Source organism: Amphiura filiformis, chromosome 18 (assembly GCF_039555335.1).
Source record: "Amphiura filiformis chromosome 18, Afil_fr2py, whole genome shotgun sequence".
Lineage (NCBI taxonomy): Eukaryota > Metazoa > Echinodermata > Ophiuroidea > Amphilepidida > Amphiuridae > Amphiura > Amphiura filiformis.
Genome location: NC_092645.1, coordinates 57,187,971 through 57,204,219, shown reverse-complemented (window position 1 = coordinate 57,204,219; position 16,249 = coordinate 57,187,971). Strand labels below are relative to the sequence as shown.

The 16,249-nt window shown below is 37.1% G+C and overlaps 2 protein-coding genes across 2 annotated transcripts in view; one reads left to right on the top strand and one right to left on the bottom strand.

The window, feature by feature from the left end:
* LOC140138843 (N(G),N(G)-dimethylarginine dimethylaminohydrolase 1-like) overlaps window positions 1–16,249 on the top strand; it is a 218,124-nt gene that overhangs the window by 107,072 nt on the left and 94,803 nt on the right. The gene's annotated exons all lie outside the window — the stretch shown is intronic.
* Window positions 9,579–12,994, bottom strand: LOC140139647 (uncharacterized). Its single transcript, XM_072161351.1, has 4 exons — window positions 12,948–12,994; window positions 11,977–12,045; window positions 10,624–10,692; window positions 9,579–9,789 (listed from the first exon to the last, which is right to left on the bottom strand). The coding sequence occupies exons 2-4, from the start codon at window positions 12,027–12,029 to the stop codon at window positions 9,579–9,581; spliced, it is 333 nt and encodes a 110-aa protein (XP_072017452.1). The 5' UTR covers window positions 12,030–12,045; window positions 12,948–12,994.

Below are 16,249 nucleotides of genomic sequence, written 5' to 3'. Positions count from 1 at the left end.
GCTTAGTCGCGCTAAAAGTCGATCGATACATGTAAAAATCAGCACAATTCAGAGATACACCTTTTTGCTATGAAATTAATTTTCTCGGTCAAATATAAAGCAATATTTTTTTTTCTTCAGTAATGTCAGTTAAAAACTTGGTGCTTGGATATACATTTTTTTTAAATCCTGGTGTTAAAATTAAGCATCAAATTGTGTCTTTTAGTGTGATATTTTGATTTTATAGGCCTTGAATTCGCCTGCGAGCTTTTTACGGAATTCATGTTTTAGCGTCTCAAACTAACATAGTTTGCTAAAGAAAGATATTTCCCACCCCTTTAAAGCACATCGTGTTGGTCTATATGTTATAGTTTTGTCAGAATTGCCGTTTTTGTTTTACCCTTTTTCCATTCATGATCCGAAAATGTCAAACTAAGTAAAAGTAGGCAATGGTGAGTACTTTTATCTCGAGAGCAACCAGCATAAATAGTCGATATTTCCTTTGTTGTTATCCAGGTCAATTTTTCATTGAAAGCAAATTGCCCGACCAGCGATTAAATCCCCAATTGGGTGTTCTGGTTAAACATGATCAGTAGGAGCGCTATAGGTCTGGGAATTTCTTTGCTATATTGAAGTTCTGGCAACACTATAGCCATGCCGGTATTCCTATTAAACCCAGGGATATCGATCCACAATGCTAGTACTAGCCTTTAGATTTCACGTGTGGATTTAGAAATTTTTTCAGCCGACAGTGAAAGATGGTGAAATCAAAACGGAAATTCTGACAAAACTATGATATATAGCTCACGGTGATGTGCTTTAGAAAGTTGGGGAAAATCCTTCATTAGCGAACTATATTACTTTGAAAAGCTAAAAGGTCGATCCAAGAAAAAGCTCGCGGCCCGAGCTGAAGCCTATAAAAATCGAATATCTTACACTAAATGACTGAATTTCAGGCCTAAGTTTAACACCAGGATTTAAAAAAAAAATCAGTATCAAGCATTATAGTTTTTCCAGCCATTTACTGAAAAAATGAAAATTATTGCTTTTCATTTGGCTGAGAAAAAAATTTTACACTGAAAAGGTGTAACTCAAAATTTTGCTCATTTCAACACCAATTTCGATCGTTTGTATTGCCTCATTAAGGGGTGGGTTTGGAATGGCAGGTTGGTCAGGGGTGAAAAACAGATTGTCGCCTTTTTGGCAAGAAGACATGTGTATTCATAATGTACAGTAAAAAACAACAGAGTAATACCTCAAAGTATCTTTTTGGGCCAAATCTATAAATCCCGGTCATGAGGCACCCCCCTGTTTGTTAAAAATGACATGCGTTTGTTTATCATCGCTCGGCAACTGTCGCTAGAGAAATTGATTGACAGACACGCAAATGATTGACAGCATATATTAGCATAATCATGATAATGGGGTCAAACACACCTCCGACACACCCTTGCTTTTGGACCAATCAGAATTGGCGATTCCCGAATGTTTGTACCGGGCTCAAGTTTACACGTCACACATCATGGCAGCCGTAAATGCTGGTCGAAGAAATGTCCGGAGACAAAATATCAACGTAAAAGGCAGATTGTAATAGAGGCCATGCGAGAAATAGGGTAAGTTTATGGGGGAAGAGATATACATGTATCCTCCTTTCTATTTTCTCAACATTGAAACCCCTATACAAATGTTTAAGTTTAAGCTTAATAATTTAACAATGACAATGTGCATTCCACATGACATACGCATACGATACGGGACCTCAGTCTGAGATAGTGTGTGATGATAAAATGGGTCACCATTTAATATGTTTTTGGTTCTGGGGGGCAACAAAGCAGTCTTCCTACTACAGATAAGACAATTATATTTGATATATTTTAAAGTGTATTTTGTTCTCCTAGCATCCTCTTTTTATGACATTTTTTCCGTAGATATATCCACAAACAAATTCCAAAATGATTCTGATTTAGCATTTGAGAGTTATGCATGATTATGTGTATTACACTGCTCCATCATGTCCGTAAACAATGTTTTGTAATTTCGTTCTGGTGTATCAGAGCGTAATTCAAATTTCACGATATTTTTGGTAATGAAATTAATTTTGTAAGTAATTTTGTGTACCGTACATATATTAGATCAACATGACATATGTTTTTCTTTTTATCCTAGGATGCACATGTTGGAGAAGTCGATGATTATTTTGGATACCCGGCTATTATTTTGGATTTGCTTCGGGCCATGTTTCATTTGAACATTGTGGGGGACTTTGTTTCCTTTATTCTGCCAGGTCGTTGTTGGGCCATCATACCCTGATTTTAACACTGATGATTTAATTTGTGACCTAGCAGGTTTTTCTTCCATTACAATTAATTAAATTATCTTCATAGACTTATGTCATAATTTCTGTATGATTTAATTTTATTCACATGTCCTTGTTGGGTGTGTACGTCCATATCAAAACTGCTACATCAAGGCTGCTACATGTGTCTCATTTCACATAATGGCTAGGAATAAATACCAGACTCATCTCCAAAATGGAGGTCACTTCAAATCATCCCAAATCACATGGTTAAGGAATAAAGAGAACATTCCTAAACCATGTAACTTGGGATGATTTGAAGTGACCTCCACTTATCAAGTAAGTCAAAAGTGGTAAGAGATATGACGGCAAAAAAAACATTACTGGACCACAGTTTATTGTAAAATGTTTTTGGTTTTATTTACACACATGTTACAGTGAACAAATTGTTACAATATACAACATTGTATTTCAGTAATTGGTATCATATTAATAATAAAGTACTTTTTTAACATGTAGTCCGGCTGCAAGCCATTGCTTCATCAGATGGTTTTTAGTTTTTAGTTTTCAATTCACCATAGACTTTAACAAAATGTGACCAGCTTTTAATTTTCACCCTTGTAAAACTTTCACCTTGGATATCTGAAATTGGTTGACAATTTACCACCCTCAAAATCTGTTTTGGCAACCCCATAGAATTATAACAACAAAGACAAAAAATTTTATTTGCAAAAACAACCTATACACCTTTCGTAATTTACCACTTTGTTGTCGTTGGTGGCGGTTTGCTTGGCTAACTATAATTAACTGAAAGCGAGTCTAAAGATTTCAAATGAGACTGGGTACATATGTAGTACAAGTACAATAGAAGTATGTGTTTAGCATCTTCCTAATTTTAATTTGTATAATTAATTAGGGTTAATTTCTTGACAACATTAAATGAACTCTAATAGCCTTTAATTACTTTTGCAGATTAAAATGAGCAAAATGCTAAACGTACAATTTTCCTTGTACTACACATACCAAGTGTACCTACATAGTCCTTATGTAATTTGTATGTAACTTACATCTTTAGCCTTCCTTTCAGTTTTCTGCTTCGCGAACTCCATCCTAATTGGAATTAGCACCGGGAGTTGGCATAGCCAAATGTCGCCAACAGCAGCAAAGTGGTCAATTACGAAAAGGGTGAATACATTGCTCTGCCACCGGACTAATGGGTTATTCCACTTGAAATTCATGTTACCCATGTGGAACATTTTTGAAATATCACAGGGGCAGAATGTTTTCAAATGTAACTTGTCAGGCTTAATCATTTGCAAACTCATACTTCCCTGTATTATGGCTATATCTTCCACAACTGGAGTGGGTATTACAAATTTATGGAAGTTACCCAATTGTTGATTCTATTCCAAACTCATACTCCATCTGTGGAAGACTACCTAAATCTTCCACAGGGGTAGTGTGGATTTTAAATGGAATAACCGAATATGTCATCAAAATGTGATATACAAAATTAGTTTTTATTATGAAACTATCATGTCACTAATCTATAAGCAATCCTTAATTGAAGTTCTTCTTTCAAAGTAACAACTGATTAAATGAAACATGTTCAACTGTATCAAATTTCAACTGTATATAACTATGTATATAAATATCCCAATAGGCCAAGGCAATGTAACAATTATTCATCATCCCATAGCAAAGATATACGATATGGCCCAATTTGGATTCTTTGCATTAAATGAGCGTAACTTTCGATGGACTATGCTAAAATGAGAATGATACATAACATGACGGTAATTGCCATAAAGGGACGGGCATGCAGGGTCACTGTAAATGGGAATTTGTATACATGGTTTTGCATTGTATCAAAAGTAATGCTGCTAAGCACATACAAGTATACATTTTCAAAAAGAAAATACTCTAGTGCTGGCAATATACATAATATCTCCACAGGGAAAACAAATTGGCATAGAAAATCAAAAGTAGGAGTTTTCTCAAACAACTGCTCAGTTCGGAAAATGACTAGTTTTTTGAGAAAAGTCCCAGATTTGATTTTCCATGCAAATTTGTCCATGTAGGGTAGATATTCTGTATTTTGCACACACACTATTACCTTATGAAATTTGTATGACATTTATCTTCAGGCCTACTCATTGATGGTTTCCTACTGATATTTATTATTGGATTTTACATTTACAAGCTGTAATTCCAAAGTTAAAGCCTGAAATTATTTCCTTTCAAAATTTTGTCCAGGGATGCTAAAACGGAATGCTTTTATGCACTAAGTAATGACTGCACAAAAGTAATCCTTCAAATTCATGTCATTATTCTTGTTCATGATTCCCACACACTTCATAAATAGAATTGATCACAACTTGAATTCCCTCCTGTGGTTAGTCTCTGTCAATGAAGAGACCAGGTCAGTAGGATATCATTATAATGTAGAGGCAGTATATGACCCAGATGGGTCAATGAGTGACATAAATTCTCCTTGTGTGGTGTTTTTGGGTGTTATTCCGGGGCGTGAGCCAATGTGTGCATTGCTTTTCAAATGTCGGTTGAAAAAAAGAGGTGAAAGCAGTGCAACTTAATAGTTTGTAATCAAATAATTAACACAACTCCTACATGTAGAGTACAACACAACTACTCATAATACTTATGGTGTATTGTAAAACTGTTCTGGGTATCAGTGTGAATAAAATTATGTTTATACATGTACATTACAGTGTATTTTCTTTAGAGTACCATATTACCGGTAGTTCATATTCCTGATGATACATTTTCAAATATCTTCATAATAATTATTTTTATTGCCGCATTACATTATGTGATGGTGCTTGCTAAACACCTCTACCCTGCAGTCCTGCACTCTAATGAAATGGGGTGATACTAAGTCATAAAGTAATAGAGGATAGTTTGGTACATGGATTTTCAATCTACTTCAGCAAGGTTGTGTCCTGTATCGAACAACGTGCATAAAGAAACAGTCATGAACAATATTAGACTGTGACACATTTCAGTGGTCCCAACACATAGTGCCGTACATGAAGGACAAAATAAACTGGCCTCAAAAAGAAACTTATAATTTTATACAAGGTCATATCTTAAAATCCTCTCCATAAAAATGAACAAAAATTGCACACAGGATTACTTCAATACTCTACTCTAAACACTGGTCAGTAACCAAACAGTTGTCCAATTGACACAACAGCAAAATACACTGACATGGAACATCTTCCTGGACCAAATTCGCAGCCCAACAGATTTTCTATGAAAATAAGAATTTCATAGTCTTATTTTTATGGACATAATTGTGTACAACGATATCAAAATGATGCAATTGTCAGCTGCTGCACCAGCCTGCACGAGTCTTGTTTCTTTATAATAGTTAGGAATAAATTACCAGACTCATCTGAAGTGGAGATAACTTCAAATCATCGCCAAACTCACATGTTTTTTTTTTATTTTCTCTGTTTCCTAAACCATGTGACTTTGGGGATGATTTGAAGTCAACACCACTTTAGATGAGTCTGGTATTTATTTCTAGCTATTATGTTAAAAGATACACATGTAGCAGCCTACAAATGCATCCTTTTGGTATGGATGTACACAATTAGTTGGGTGTGATACAGAGTAGGCCCAAATAAAATTGAAATGGAAAATGGCTCCAAAAGAGCAATACAGCTCTGCAACACTTTCATTCATTCATACATAAAACCATTCCTTCATTCACTTGTTCAGTCAATACTCAAAGAAAAATTCTTCATTCATTGAAGAAGTAATAAATGAATGACATAGCAAGTGAATGAATGAGTGAGTAAATTAATAAATGAATGAATGAATGAATGAATGAATGAATGAATGAATGAATGAAAGTAACAACGAATTATGGACTAAAAGCAAGTAAGAATTTGCAAATAAAATGTTATGACATTTGAAAATAACCTTTGATTGCTTCTGTTGCAAGGTTGGAGAATGATCAGAAGACACTCTTGGACTGAATTTGTGTAGGGGATGGGATGATTTTCACCTTAGGATTGATTGAAATCAAATCTGAAAACTATATGTAGCTGCTCAAATCACCTGCAGATTAAGTAGCTCTAATGAAGTATGCAGAATGAACATAATTATATTTCTCTTGTTAGATGTGAAGTAATGTCAAATGTTACAGATGTAAACTGTCTGCATTGAATTATCATTAGGAATGGAAGATGTTATTTCAGCAAGTCATAAATTCCTCACCAGGAGCTGAACATATCGGCATGGAAGATCGGCAGCATTCACCCTAGGCTACTTAATCTGTCAATGACCTTATTTGCTGCATGTATATAATGCACAAGTTTTCCAAGTACACCTATATAAAGTATTCACCCAGTTTTATAAGCTGCCAATGTTCACAAGTTGTTCATGCACTACAACAAAAATCCAATACCTTTTGTTACTGGTTGCGTTTCTTGAATTTGACACCTGAGATCTGCATCCAGAAAGTTGGTTATTATCCAAATCAAAAGTGACACTTGATAAGATTCCCAATAGCATATCACAGCAAAGCTATTCTGGGTAAAATGATTACATGCATGCATGATGTAGACCCACTTTCTGTTGTATAATTAGAGGCTAATAACTGTGCATGGGTTATTTGGAGGGCATTGTAACAAATCTAAACATTTTGCCTTTGGAACCGAGGAATATCCCGAGGGCACATCCCAAGGGTATTCCGAGTTGCAAACCAAAATGTTTAGATTTGTCACAATCCCTCCTAACAACTAATGCTTGCAGTTATCAACCCATAATTGATAATTTGCTGAAGCATCCTTTTGGATTTGGACAATAACAGGCTTTGGGAGAGATCTCCTTTGCATCCTGCTCAATTTCATAAATGGTGTGTAAAATTATGTAGACATCTTCTGTATCTAAATTTACTTGTCTTAATTGTTGGAGGACTTACGAACAATGGCGACTGAGGAAGAGTTGTTACTTAGTATCGTAGGTGTAGAAGAGAATAAGCGGGTCACTTTGCTTTAAAAATTGACATTATTATGGTGCTATAAATTACATATTTCTTAACAAGCAAACCATCATGATTTTCAATGTGCTGACAGGAAAATTGGCAGACACATTATGGGACATTTCAATGCAAGTGAAAGACAATATCACTAGAAACCCATAATGACGAGAAACTACCCATTTTTGGGGAGAAATGGTGAGGCTAGGCGAGAAAGGGCCAGGATTTAAAAATGTGAGGAATGGAGATGTTAAGATAACTAAGTCTTGCTCAGATCATGGGCAAGGTTGGCAAGGAAAGGTGAGAAAGAGGCAGGTAAGGCAAGGTACAAGCAGACCTTCAACAGACATTTTGTCTAGAATACGACGCAATTAACACCCATTGTTATCATGTTGACTCAATTGGTCATAACCAATTTATTACACTCAACCAGAAAGCCCAGGAAGATTATGACCAATTGAGTCAACATGATAACAATGGTGTTAATTGGGTGCTACTTAAATTCCAGATAAAATGTCTGTGGCAGGTTTGGATGTGCTGGATGTACCCCCCCCCCCTTTCCTTGCCATTTCCTGCATTTCTCGCCAAACTTGACCAGGATCTAAGCAACACTTAGTTATCTTAAACTTGTCATTCCTCACCTTTTTTAACAGGCTACCCTGCCTTTCCTCACCATTTCTCGCCAAAATGGGTACTTTCTTGCCTTTGTGGGTTTCTATTGATAAGAGCAGCAGAAATTTAAGCATTACAGGACTTATCATGACCTTTCATTGGGGCCCCGCATGTGCGTCATATTGGCATCTTGCGTGGTCGCTTAGATGTAGAGCCAACATGATAGCCACCAGACAAGTAGTGCCGGGAAGTAGTGGCTATGGTCCGAATGTCGGAAAGCGTGAGCGGTTCGCTCTAAACGCTTCATGACACGATTTCTCTTATTTGTCAGTAATGCTTTGGCTTGAGCTGCTCTTATCCTGAGTTTGTCTTTACTTGCTAAAGTATGCTGGGAAGAAGTAATACACTCATTTCCTACTACCTCTGCCATAACTCGTTTACCTGCATCTAGCCAACCAACATTAAAAGAAATAGTTGACAGCACATTGCTGTCCGAATCTGTGTTGCAGAGCTGTATTGCCATTTTCCAGAGCAAGCTGTTGTAGGACTCATTGGCATTCTGTGTCAGACACTAACTGCAATGCGATAGTAAGTCAACATCAGATAGGTCCTGTTGAAAATACAAAGTTTCACATTCCATTATTAAGTAATGTCCATAATGTGTGATCAATTTGCGAATCATGTTTAATATCAATACTGTCAACATTATTAACATTCACTTGTTGCGATGAAGGTAATTTGTGTTGTGGTGATGAGCGCTATAAGCTGCACTGAAGGTTATGATGAATACATCGCATAAATATTTTTGATATACAATCCTTTCTTGGTATATACTGCAAAAGATTATTAGTGCTGTTAATAGTCACACATCAATTGAGGTACAGAATATTGAAACTTTCACTCCATTTAAAGATTATTTATAAACTTTGCTTCAGTGCTGTGCTGAAATGAATGGGAGATATGTTGTAATGATCTTACAGAAGATGCCTACATTGTAAATGAAAAGGAAATTTGATTTAGTTACTCGGTGCTGTGGTGAAGCTACAAAGTTGCACTATCACATGTATATTCTTACATCATATATGGGCTTCATTACTGCTACCATGGCTGGTGTAAATGGATCATCCACTGGTTCAGAGTTGTTAGTACCACTAATCTCATCTTTCTTAAAATTGCACCAGGTGTCATTTCTTGTCGGGCAGTAACTGTGGTCCCCAGCATAGTGATACAGGCCAGCCATGGTTTCTGCTGGCGCTGCTTCAGGATTCCCTTTGTTGGTCCTCAAAGCCTTGCCATAAAATCCTTGCAGCAAATCTACTCTTTTACGGTGGAGGCGACCCTTCTCGTCCAATGTCTTCCCGTCGGCAAGTTTCACTCCTTTCACCACACAAAAGAAAAGGAATCAATGAAATCAGCTTGGTTTATGTAATAAATTGAGGTTTTATCTTATTTACATCTGTTTTATGATGTGTCCTGTCAAAATTTAATGACGTTTAAAACCACATATGATAAGCTTTTACACTAGTATAAAACTGTATGATACTCCATGAGGTGGTTATTGCTACGTGATCCTATGGCTGTGGAGCAGGCGACTACAGGATTCCTCTATGCACAGCAATCATTGTCAAGTCGACTCTCGTCTCCAGCTATATACTGTCCTCTGATGGATGACCAGTGAAAAGGTTAAATACAAACTTTAATTATTAATACCTTTTTCTTCTCTACAAGCTTTCTGAGTCTGCATCCCATCCTCTTCTGTATGTGGCCGACACATTCCTCTTTAATGGTTGTAACATCTGGCCCATATGGCTGCTCCTGTGTAATTCTTGAAAATGAAGAAGAATCACCATCCCCTACATAAGTTCTGTATCTCAGTCCAAGAGTGTCTTCTGATCTGTAAAATCAGTTTCAAATTAACATCTATGTGAATACACAATATAAAATATAGGATGGAGTACCATCAAATTCCATCAATACAAAAGTTAATCACTTTGTGCATTGCAAGTTGACAACAGCAGAGTGTACAACACACATTTTGACCCCAAACTGACATCACTGAAATTAAAAGAAGAAACAAATGCTGTACACATCATACAGAAAAATCGAAACAAATGGTGCTTGAGAAATAAATTCATGATTGGTAATAACCTGTTAAACAACCGAGAAATGTAATTGTAAATTGTAACCAACACAGATGAACTTTCATGCTAGTAACCTAGAAATGCCTTCTGCCTCCATTGCCCGGCTAGATCCATCGAAGTAAATAAAATTGAGCAAGGCTTTGAACATACCCCATTTGAGCCCCCCCGACAGTAGCGTACCTGTGTGTGATACATACAAGACTGTGTATCTGTATGGAGCAGTGACTCTCTCTGCAGATGCAATGCTTTTAATCTGTCTCGAGAATGTCAAATGGACAATACATGATTTTACTCTCGCTTGGAACACTTTTGCTGATGGTGTGCAGTCTACACACAGAAAAGTAACTTGCTGTGAGGAGCGTCATACAACATACTGAAATGTTTTGTTGCTAATATTTCAGTCTCCATAACAAGTTGTACATTGTATTGCAAAGTTAAAATGACACTGAAGATTTGCACTGTATTGCAAATTAATAGCAATGCACATGGTGTTCTAAGTTATAGTTGTAAATTAATATGAAATATCAGTTCTGTCTTAGTGTCTTTTAATGTTGAAGAAATCTTCAGCATTTCAATAGCATGCTTACCTTGGTTTCTGCACGAATAGTGGTGGGTGTGGATCTGCTGGAAACACCTTCATGTGATGGTGGTTGATTCTGCAATTATAAGTTGAATTCATTGTTATTAAATGTATTCCCAATTTCAGTTGGCACTTTACAATATTTACAACATAAAAAAATTTTGGTGGGTATGTTCCCCAGAATTTTGAAGTGGTGAGTCTTTATGAGCTGAGGCGTGCACGGTAAAAGGGGAGTCTTTTGGACCTGTTAACAGTCAAAACAGGCGCGTAGCAAGCGGGGGACAGGGTGGAAGAAGTCCATGGGCCCCGGGGTTCAGGGCCCGAGCACAAAAGCGAAAATTAAATAAGAACTGATAATGGAGAGCAGGGTCTGATTTTTATACCATTGGGCCTGATGGGCCCGGGTCCAGGGCCCCTAAAATTTGGGGCCCCAGAATTGCCACATGCATCTTTCTTTTAACCTCAATAACGGCATGTTTTCTGGTCAAAATAGCGCAAAATTGTTAAATTTTTCATGCTTCGCGCGCATTCAAATAGCAGAATTCATGTTGATCTTGGGCCAAAATAGTCTGAAATTGAATTGAACAAAATATGATAGTCCCCCTTTAGCTAAACCAAAACTTGGCCACTGACTTGAGTGCACATGCTTTCCTCGGCACGTGAGTTCGGGTCTCAAAATTTTGCCTGGCCCAGGGCCCCCCATAAGGTAGGCTAAATCTCGCCTGGATAAAAGGGCCCGTACTGCTCCTTGTCCATGGCCCCTGTACAGGCCTGAATTTACATCCTAATCACCTTGCCTGCTGACAGTTTATTATAGCCCATGGAAAGGACATGTATGGAGAGTTTGCATATTTTCTCGGTCATCCAAGAAATGTGACTGATCTGAAACTCAAATCATGTGGACAAATCAGGGGATGTGTGTGTACAATAAATAATAAATTATCAAACAATGATGACAGTCACATGAAGTATGACCATGCTGGCTTTACCTTTTTGGAGGCACTGGGCCAGGCCAAAATTTGGAGGCCCAAACTCACCGTAAGGAAGGATATGCACTCAAGTGGACAAGTTTGGTTTAGGTATATAAGATCGATAATGGCAGCGGAACCATTACAATTTAGAGATAGACATGCATAGATTTAACCAGGATATTTGCACCAGAAGAGCACACAAATGAAGTGAAATTTGCTATGGGCCAGTGCCCAAGAAGCACTCAAAATTGTGCAATTTGCCCTATTTTGGCCAAAAACATGGTGTTTTGGGGGCTACAAAGCAAGATCCATAACTCAATTGTAGAGGCCCCAAAATTATGGGGCCATGGAACAAGGTCCATGGGTAATACCCAAAAATGTGTCTTTACCTTGCTAGTATTCCTCTTCTCTGGAACAAACCCACTGCTTGTTGATGGTTCATTTTCCATTCTAGCTGACTTGATGATGTGGCATATTCAGAGAAAAACAATAAGATAAATAACAGAATTAAATATGTACTAGACCAGTTGAATGTAAAGAAAAATAAGTCAATAATTATGTATGAGATAAGAAACCAAACACAAGATGCAATCCACATGCCAACATTGACAAGTTTAGATTTGTGACTGAAAACCAGTGAATATGAAACTGAATGACTATGGTACATAGTACAGCGTCAAGCACCCTATGTTACTTTGAACATAGCCTCTCAAATTATGTCATTGCAGATAATTCAGTCCTGAAATAGTTGTCAAGCCTTGCAATAACATTAGAATGGATTCTGAATAAATGGGCCTTGATAGTAACATAATATATGGTTGTTCTGTTGGTGTACTTTTACCCACTGGTGTGATTATAACTGGATCATCAGGTTTTACATAACATTTGTAAGTGCAGGGATTGACCTTTTTTCGTTCCCATTAATAACTGCAAGTTCTACTTGCGATGCCCCCCCAAAAAAAAAAAAAAGAACCGTTTTTTTAAATATGGGTTGTTGAAGGACATTTGAAGTAGGGTCAGTTGGGATTATTGTGGTATTTTTGATGAAATTTCTTTCCTGAAGGCTAAATATGACCCTATAATATCACCGAAAGAGTATTTGTCAAAAAGTCAACGTCAAAATCAATAAATGTTAGCCCCAAAATGGCTTATTTGACCTGATTTTAGGCAAAACTTGGTAAAAACAAACATTTTCCCAGAACGTAAAATCTGGGTTGGTCACTCCCGTAAAACCGAGGGGTTTTTTCATTGCCTACTGGAATCTGATGCGTCCGGCTGATGCGACTCATCATTTTGTGCAACAAAGGTTTGAAATAAAATATTATTCAAAATCTGACCAATTCTAATTTTTTTAACTTACATTCTTCTCAGTTGCTCCTCACTGCAGTGCTATGGGATAACGCAAAAGATGACACGCTGAAAAGGATTGGAAAGATTTGGCATTAATAAAAGTGCAACCTTCCTGACCCTATTTTAGCACCAAAAATTTGATTACCCCCTACCACCGATACACCTTACCCTCTAAACAGGCAAAAAATTGAACTGAAATCAGTTAAATTATTTGAAATAAAATAAACACACTATCTGTAGTCATCTTGTGACTCAATGCCTACATTTTGGTCATCAAACATGTGATGACCCTCCTATATTTCTGTCCAAATATTTATAAGCAGTCAAGTTAGCTCAATCGATAAGGCGTTCGACTATGGTGCGAGAGGTTGCGGGTTCGAACCCTCACGGTGATTAGTTTGCTCTTGTGGAAAAATTGAGTTAGCTTGAAATTCCCCTGGACAAGGAACTCACTGCTTATTGTCTCGTTGTAACCCGTCTGAAACTCGGGGAGCTGATCCTGGTTGCTTGAAGGTTATTTGTGGAATGTCTAGGGTGTGCGCCGTGAAGCTGCAAAGTCCCTGAGTTGTTAAAATGGTTATGGAATGATGTGGGGCCGTAGTGGTCAGTGACAACCTGTAAAGTGTGCTGAGGCTTGTGGATCAACGTCTAGGTGTTGTGCCTGTGCGTAGCACACTATAAATCACTACACTTTTTTTTAACCCCCTCCAGTATATTTGGGAGTGGGGACCCACCCCCTTCCAAAGAAAATGCCAGCCCCCACCCCCAGCTAGGTTGACAGCGAAATATAAATACATGTACTAATAGGACTCAGCTTTCAATGCTTGTTGTGAGTTTAATTAATATTAAGCTATACACTTCTCGATAATAATTATATACTGATGCCTGCTAACTACTACAGTCTACTACATGATCATTCGGACATTCAATCAAATTCAACTAGTATGCATATTAAGGGGGTACTACACCCCTGGCCAAATTTTTGCCTATTTTTGCATTTTTCTCAAAAATTAAAGCGCATTGGTGACAAGTAAGATATGTATATTATAGGGGCAAGGACTACAACTACTGTACTGAAAATTCAGCAACTCAAAGCAAGTAGTTATTGATTTATTGATCAAATATTGGTTTTCCTCATTTTTGACTGTAACTCGATATCTGTAGGTATGCTAGGTGAATTCAAATTTGCCATCAAACTGCATCATTTTATATATCAAATTAAAGCCCTTGAGTAAACAAAGCCAAAACTGAAAACCTTTTTTTCATAGCACTTTCCGTAGCAAAGTTACATCTTGTCAAAGACTGACTTTTCATCAAAAAGATTCAGCTAGCAAAATTCCCCAAAAGCGGCATTTCGGGGTGTTTCTAGATCTTAGTCTCATGGCGATAGCAGCTTTTTTAATGGAACTGCTATCAAAATCCTCTAAAATTCCATGTGCGGGTGACTTATCACCATAAAAAATCATATATTTGGGTCAAGTGAAGTATAGAAAACATATTTATGTAGGTTTCTTTCTTCGGGCACAAGTTTTAAATTTCTATGTAAAAATGCATTGACATTGTCGGCGAATTTGGCTGACCAGCAAATGTGTTAACTAAGGTTTGCTGTTAAATATCTGTTATCTGTGCTGAAATATAATTTCCAGTGCAGTAGTTGTAGTCCTTGCCCCTATAATATACATATCCTACTTGTCCCCAATGCGCTATAATTTGAAAGAAAAATGCAAAAATAAGCACAAATCTGCGCAGGGGTGTAGTACCCCCTTAAATAATGCAATGATGCATGCCACTCAAAGATCTTTGAGTGGCATGCATCATTGCATTATTTAAGGGGGTACTACACCCCTGCGCAGATTTGTGCTTATTTTTGCATTTTTCTTTCAAATTATAGCGCATTGGGGACAAGTATGGTATATAGAATTCTGTGATGCCACTGCACTGCAGTGTACATGCATCTGCAAACATTTTATGTATCAGCAGTTTATTCAACACGTATGATATGTACTATACTAGTTCCAGTAACCGTATATGTCATTATGTTTATGATAAAGACTGAAGTCTTGCTGGCAGGACTAGTACTATACTACATCATACATGTATTGACAACTGACTGGTTCATTGATTGCGCATATTCCAAATTTGTAGTTACTACAAAGTACAACTGCTTCATAACAGGCTAGCAGTGCAAAATTCGGCACACATTAGAATTAGATCAAGTTTGGTGGTTTTTAGGTCGGTCTGATTTTTTAGGGCAAAACTGAAGTCGTTCGACAATTCTTAATTTATAGTTCATATTGTTTTTCTTACCTTAAAAGTTACTTTGAGCTTGTAAATATTATAACCCACGACGCGATGACTTTACATGTATTTACTTTGGCAGCTTAGGCTTACCGAGTACTGTGGCGATCAGCTGTTCCACTTTCAATAATTTACATATTAGCAGGTCAACTAATTTCAATATGAATAGTATTAATGATCCGCCCATTAAATGGCTATAAATCAAGAGTATATCATGAAAATGGTAGTTTAAGATTTATACGTATCAGAAGTCAAATAAAATAATAATGAAAACAAAATGAAAGGTAACAAATAAGAAATATGAAAATAAAAACGGGAAATTGTGAATAGCTCCGCCTCTTTGTCACGCCCATTTTGGGTACGTTTCCATGTCGTTACTTCCGGTAGCTCGCACAATTTATAGTTTTATAAAGCGAACCAATTATGAATGACATCTCATGATGTGACGTTGTGTTCCCATTGTTCATTGCCTGGGAGCATGCGTACTGATGGTGCTCTTTTTTTTTCATTTAGGGCCTGTGCTTTGTAAAGTCCACCACAGTAAAATAAACCATGATGACAGTGTCAGTGGTTGTATGTACACACCTGTATTGTCCAGTCCCTTGTCGATCTAGACCTGGTCGCACCGGAGTCGCGAGGAAAAGCGACGTTTCATCGTCATCCCCTAGGTCAATTACAGTTTCATCGTTTGTAATGTTGGTTCACAATGTGAACTTAATGTGAACCGAACTTAGTCTTTATAGTTGATGTTGTATTTCAAGTATTTTTCGGATTTTTCCACTGAATGACATGTGTTTGTGAGATATGGGGTGTTGGACTCAACTTTTGCAGGAAAAACCTGAAATAATCAACACAAGATGATAATCGTGAGTATAAATACAAACCATAGAGCAATTCATGTCTTGGCTTTGAAACGTGTCCAATTTCGGGTCGATACGTTGAATACGTAAGCTTATAGTCAAGGTTTTTATCCTCAAAAACTGCGTAGCACGAATTCGGCAGATTGGACATAAA

What these genes read in the sequence shown, in the direction of transcription:
- LOC140139647 (XM_072161351.1), bottom strand. Translation starts at nt 12,029, where the DNA reads ATGAACCATCAACAAGCAGTGGGTTTGTTCCAGAGAAGAGGAATACTA. An exon ending in AGAAGAGGAATACTAGCAAG is followed by an intron (nt 10,693 to 11,976) that starts GTAAAGACACAT and finishes TTATAATTGCAG; the next exon opens with AATCAACCACCATCACATGA. An exon ending in CTATTCGTGCAGAAACCAAG is followed by an intron (nt 9,790 to 10,623) that starts GTAAGCATGCTA and finishes CTGATTTTACAG; the next exon opens with ATCAGAAGACACTCTTGGAC.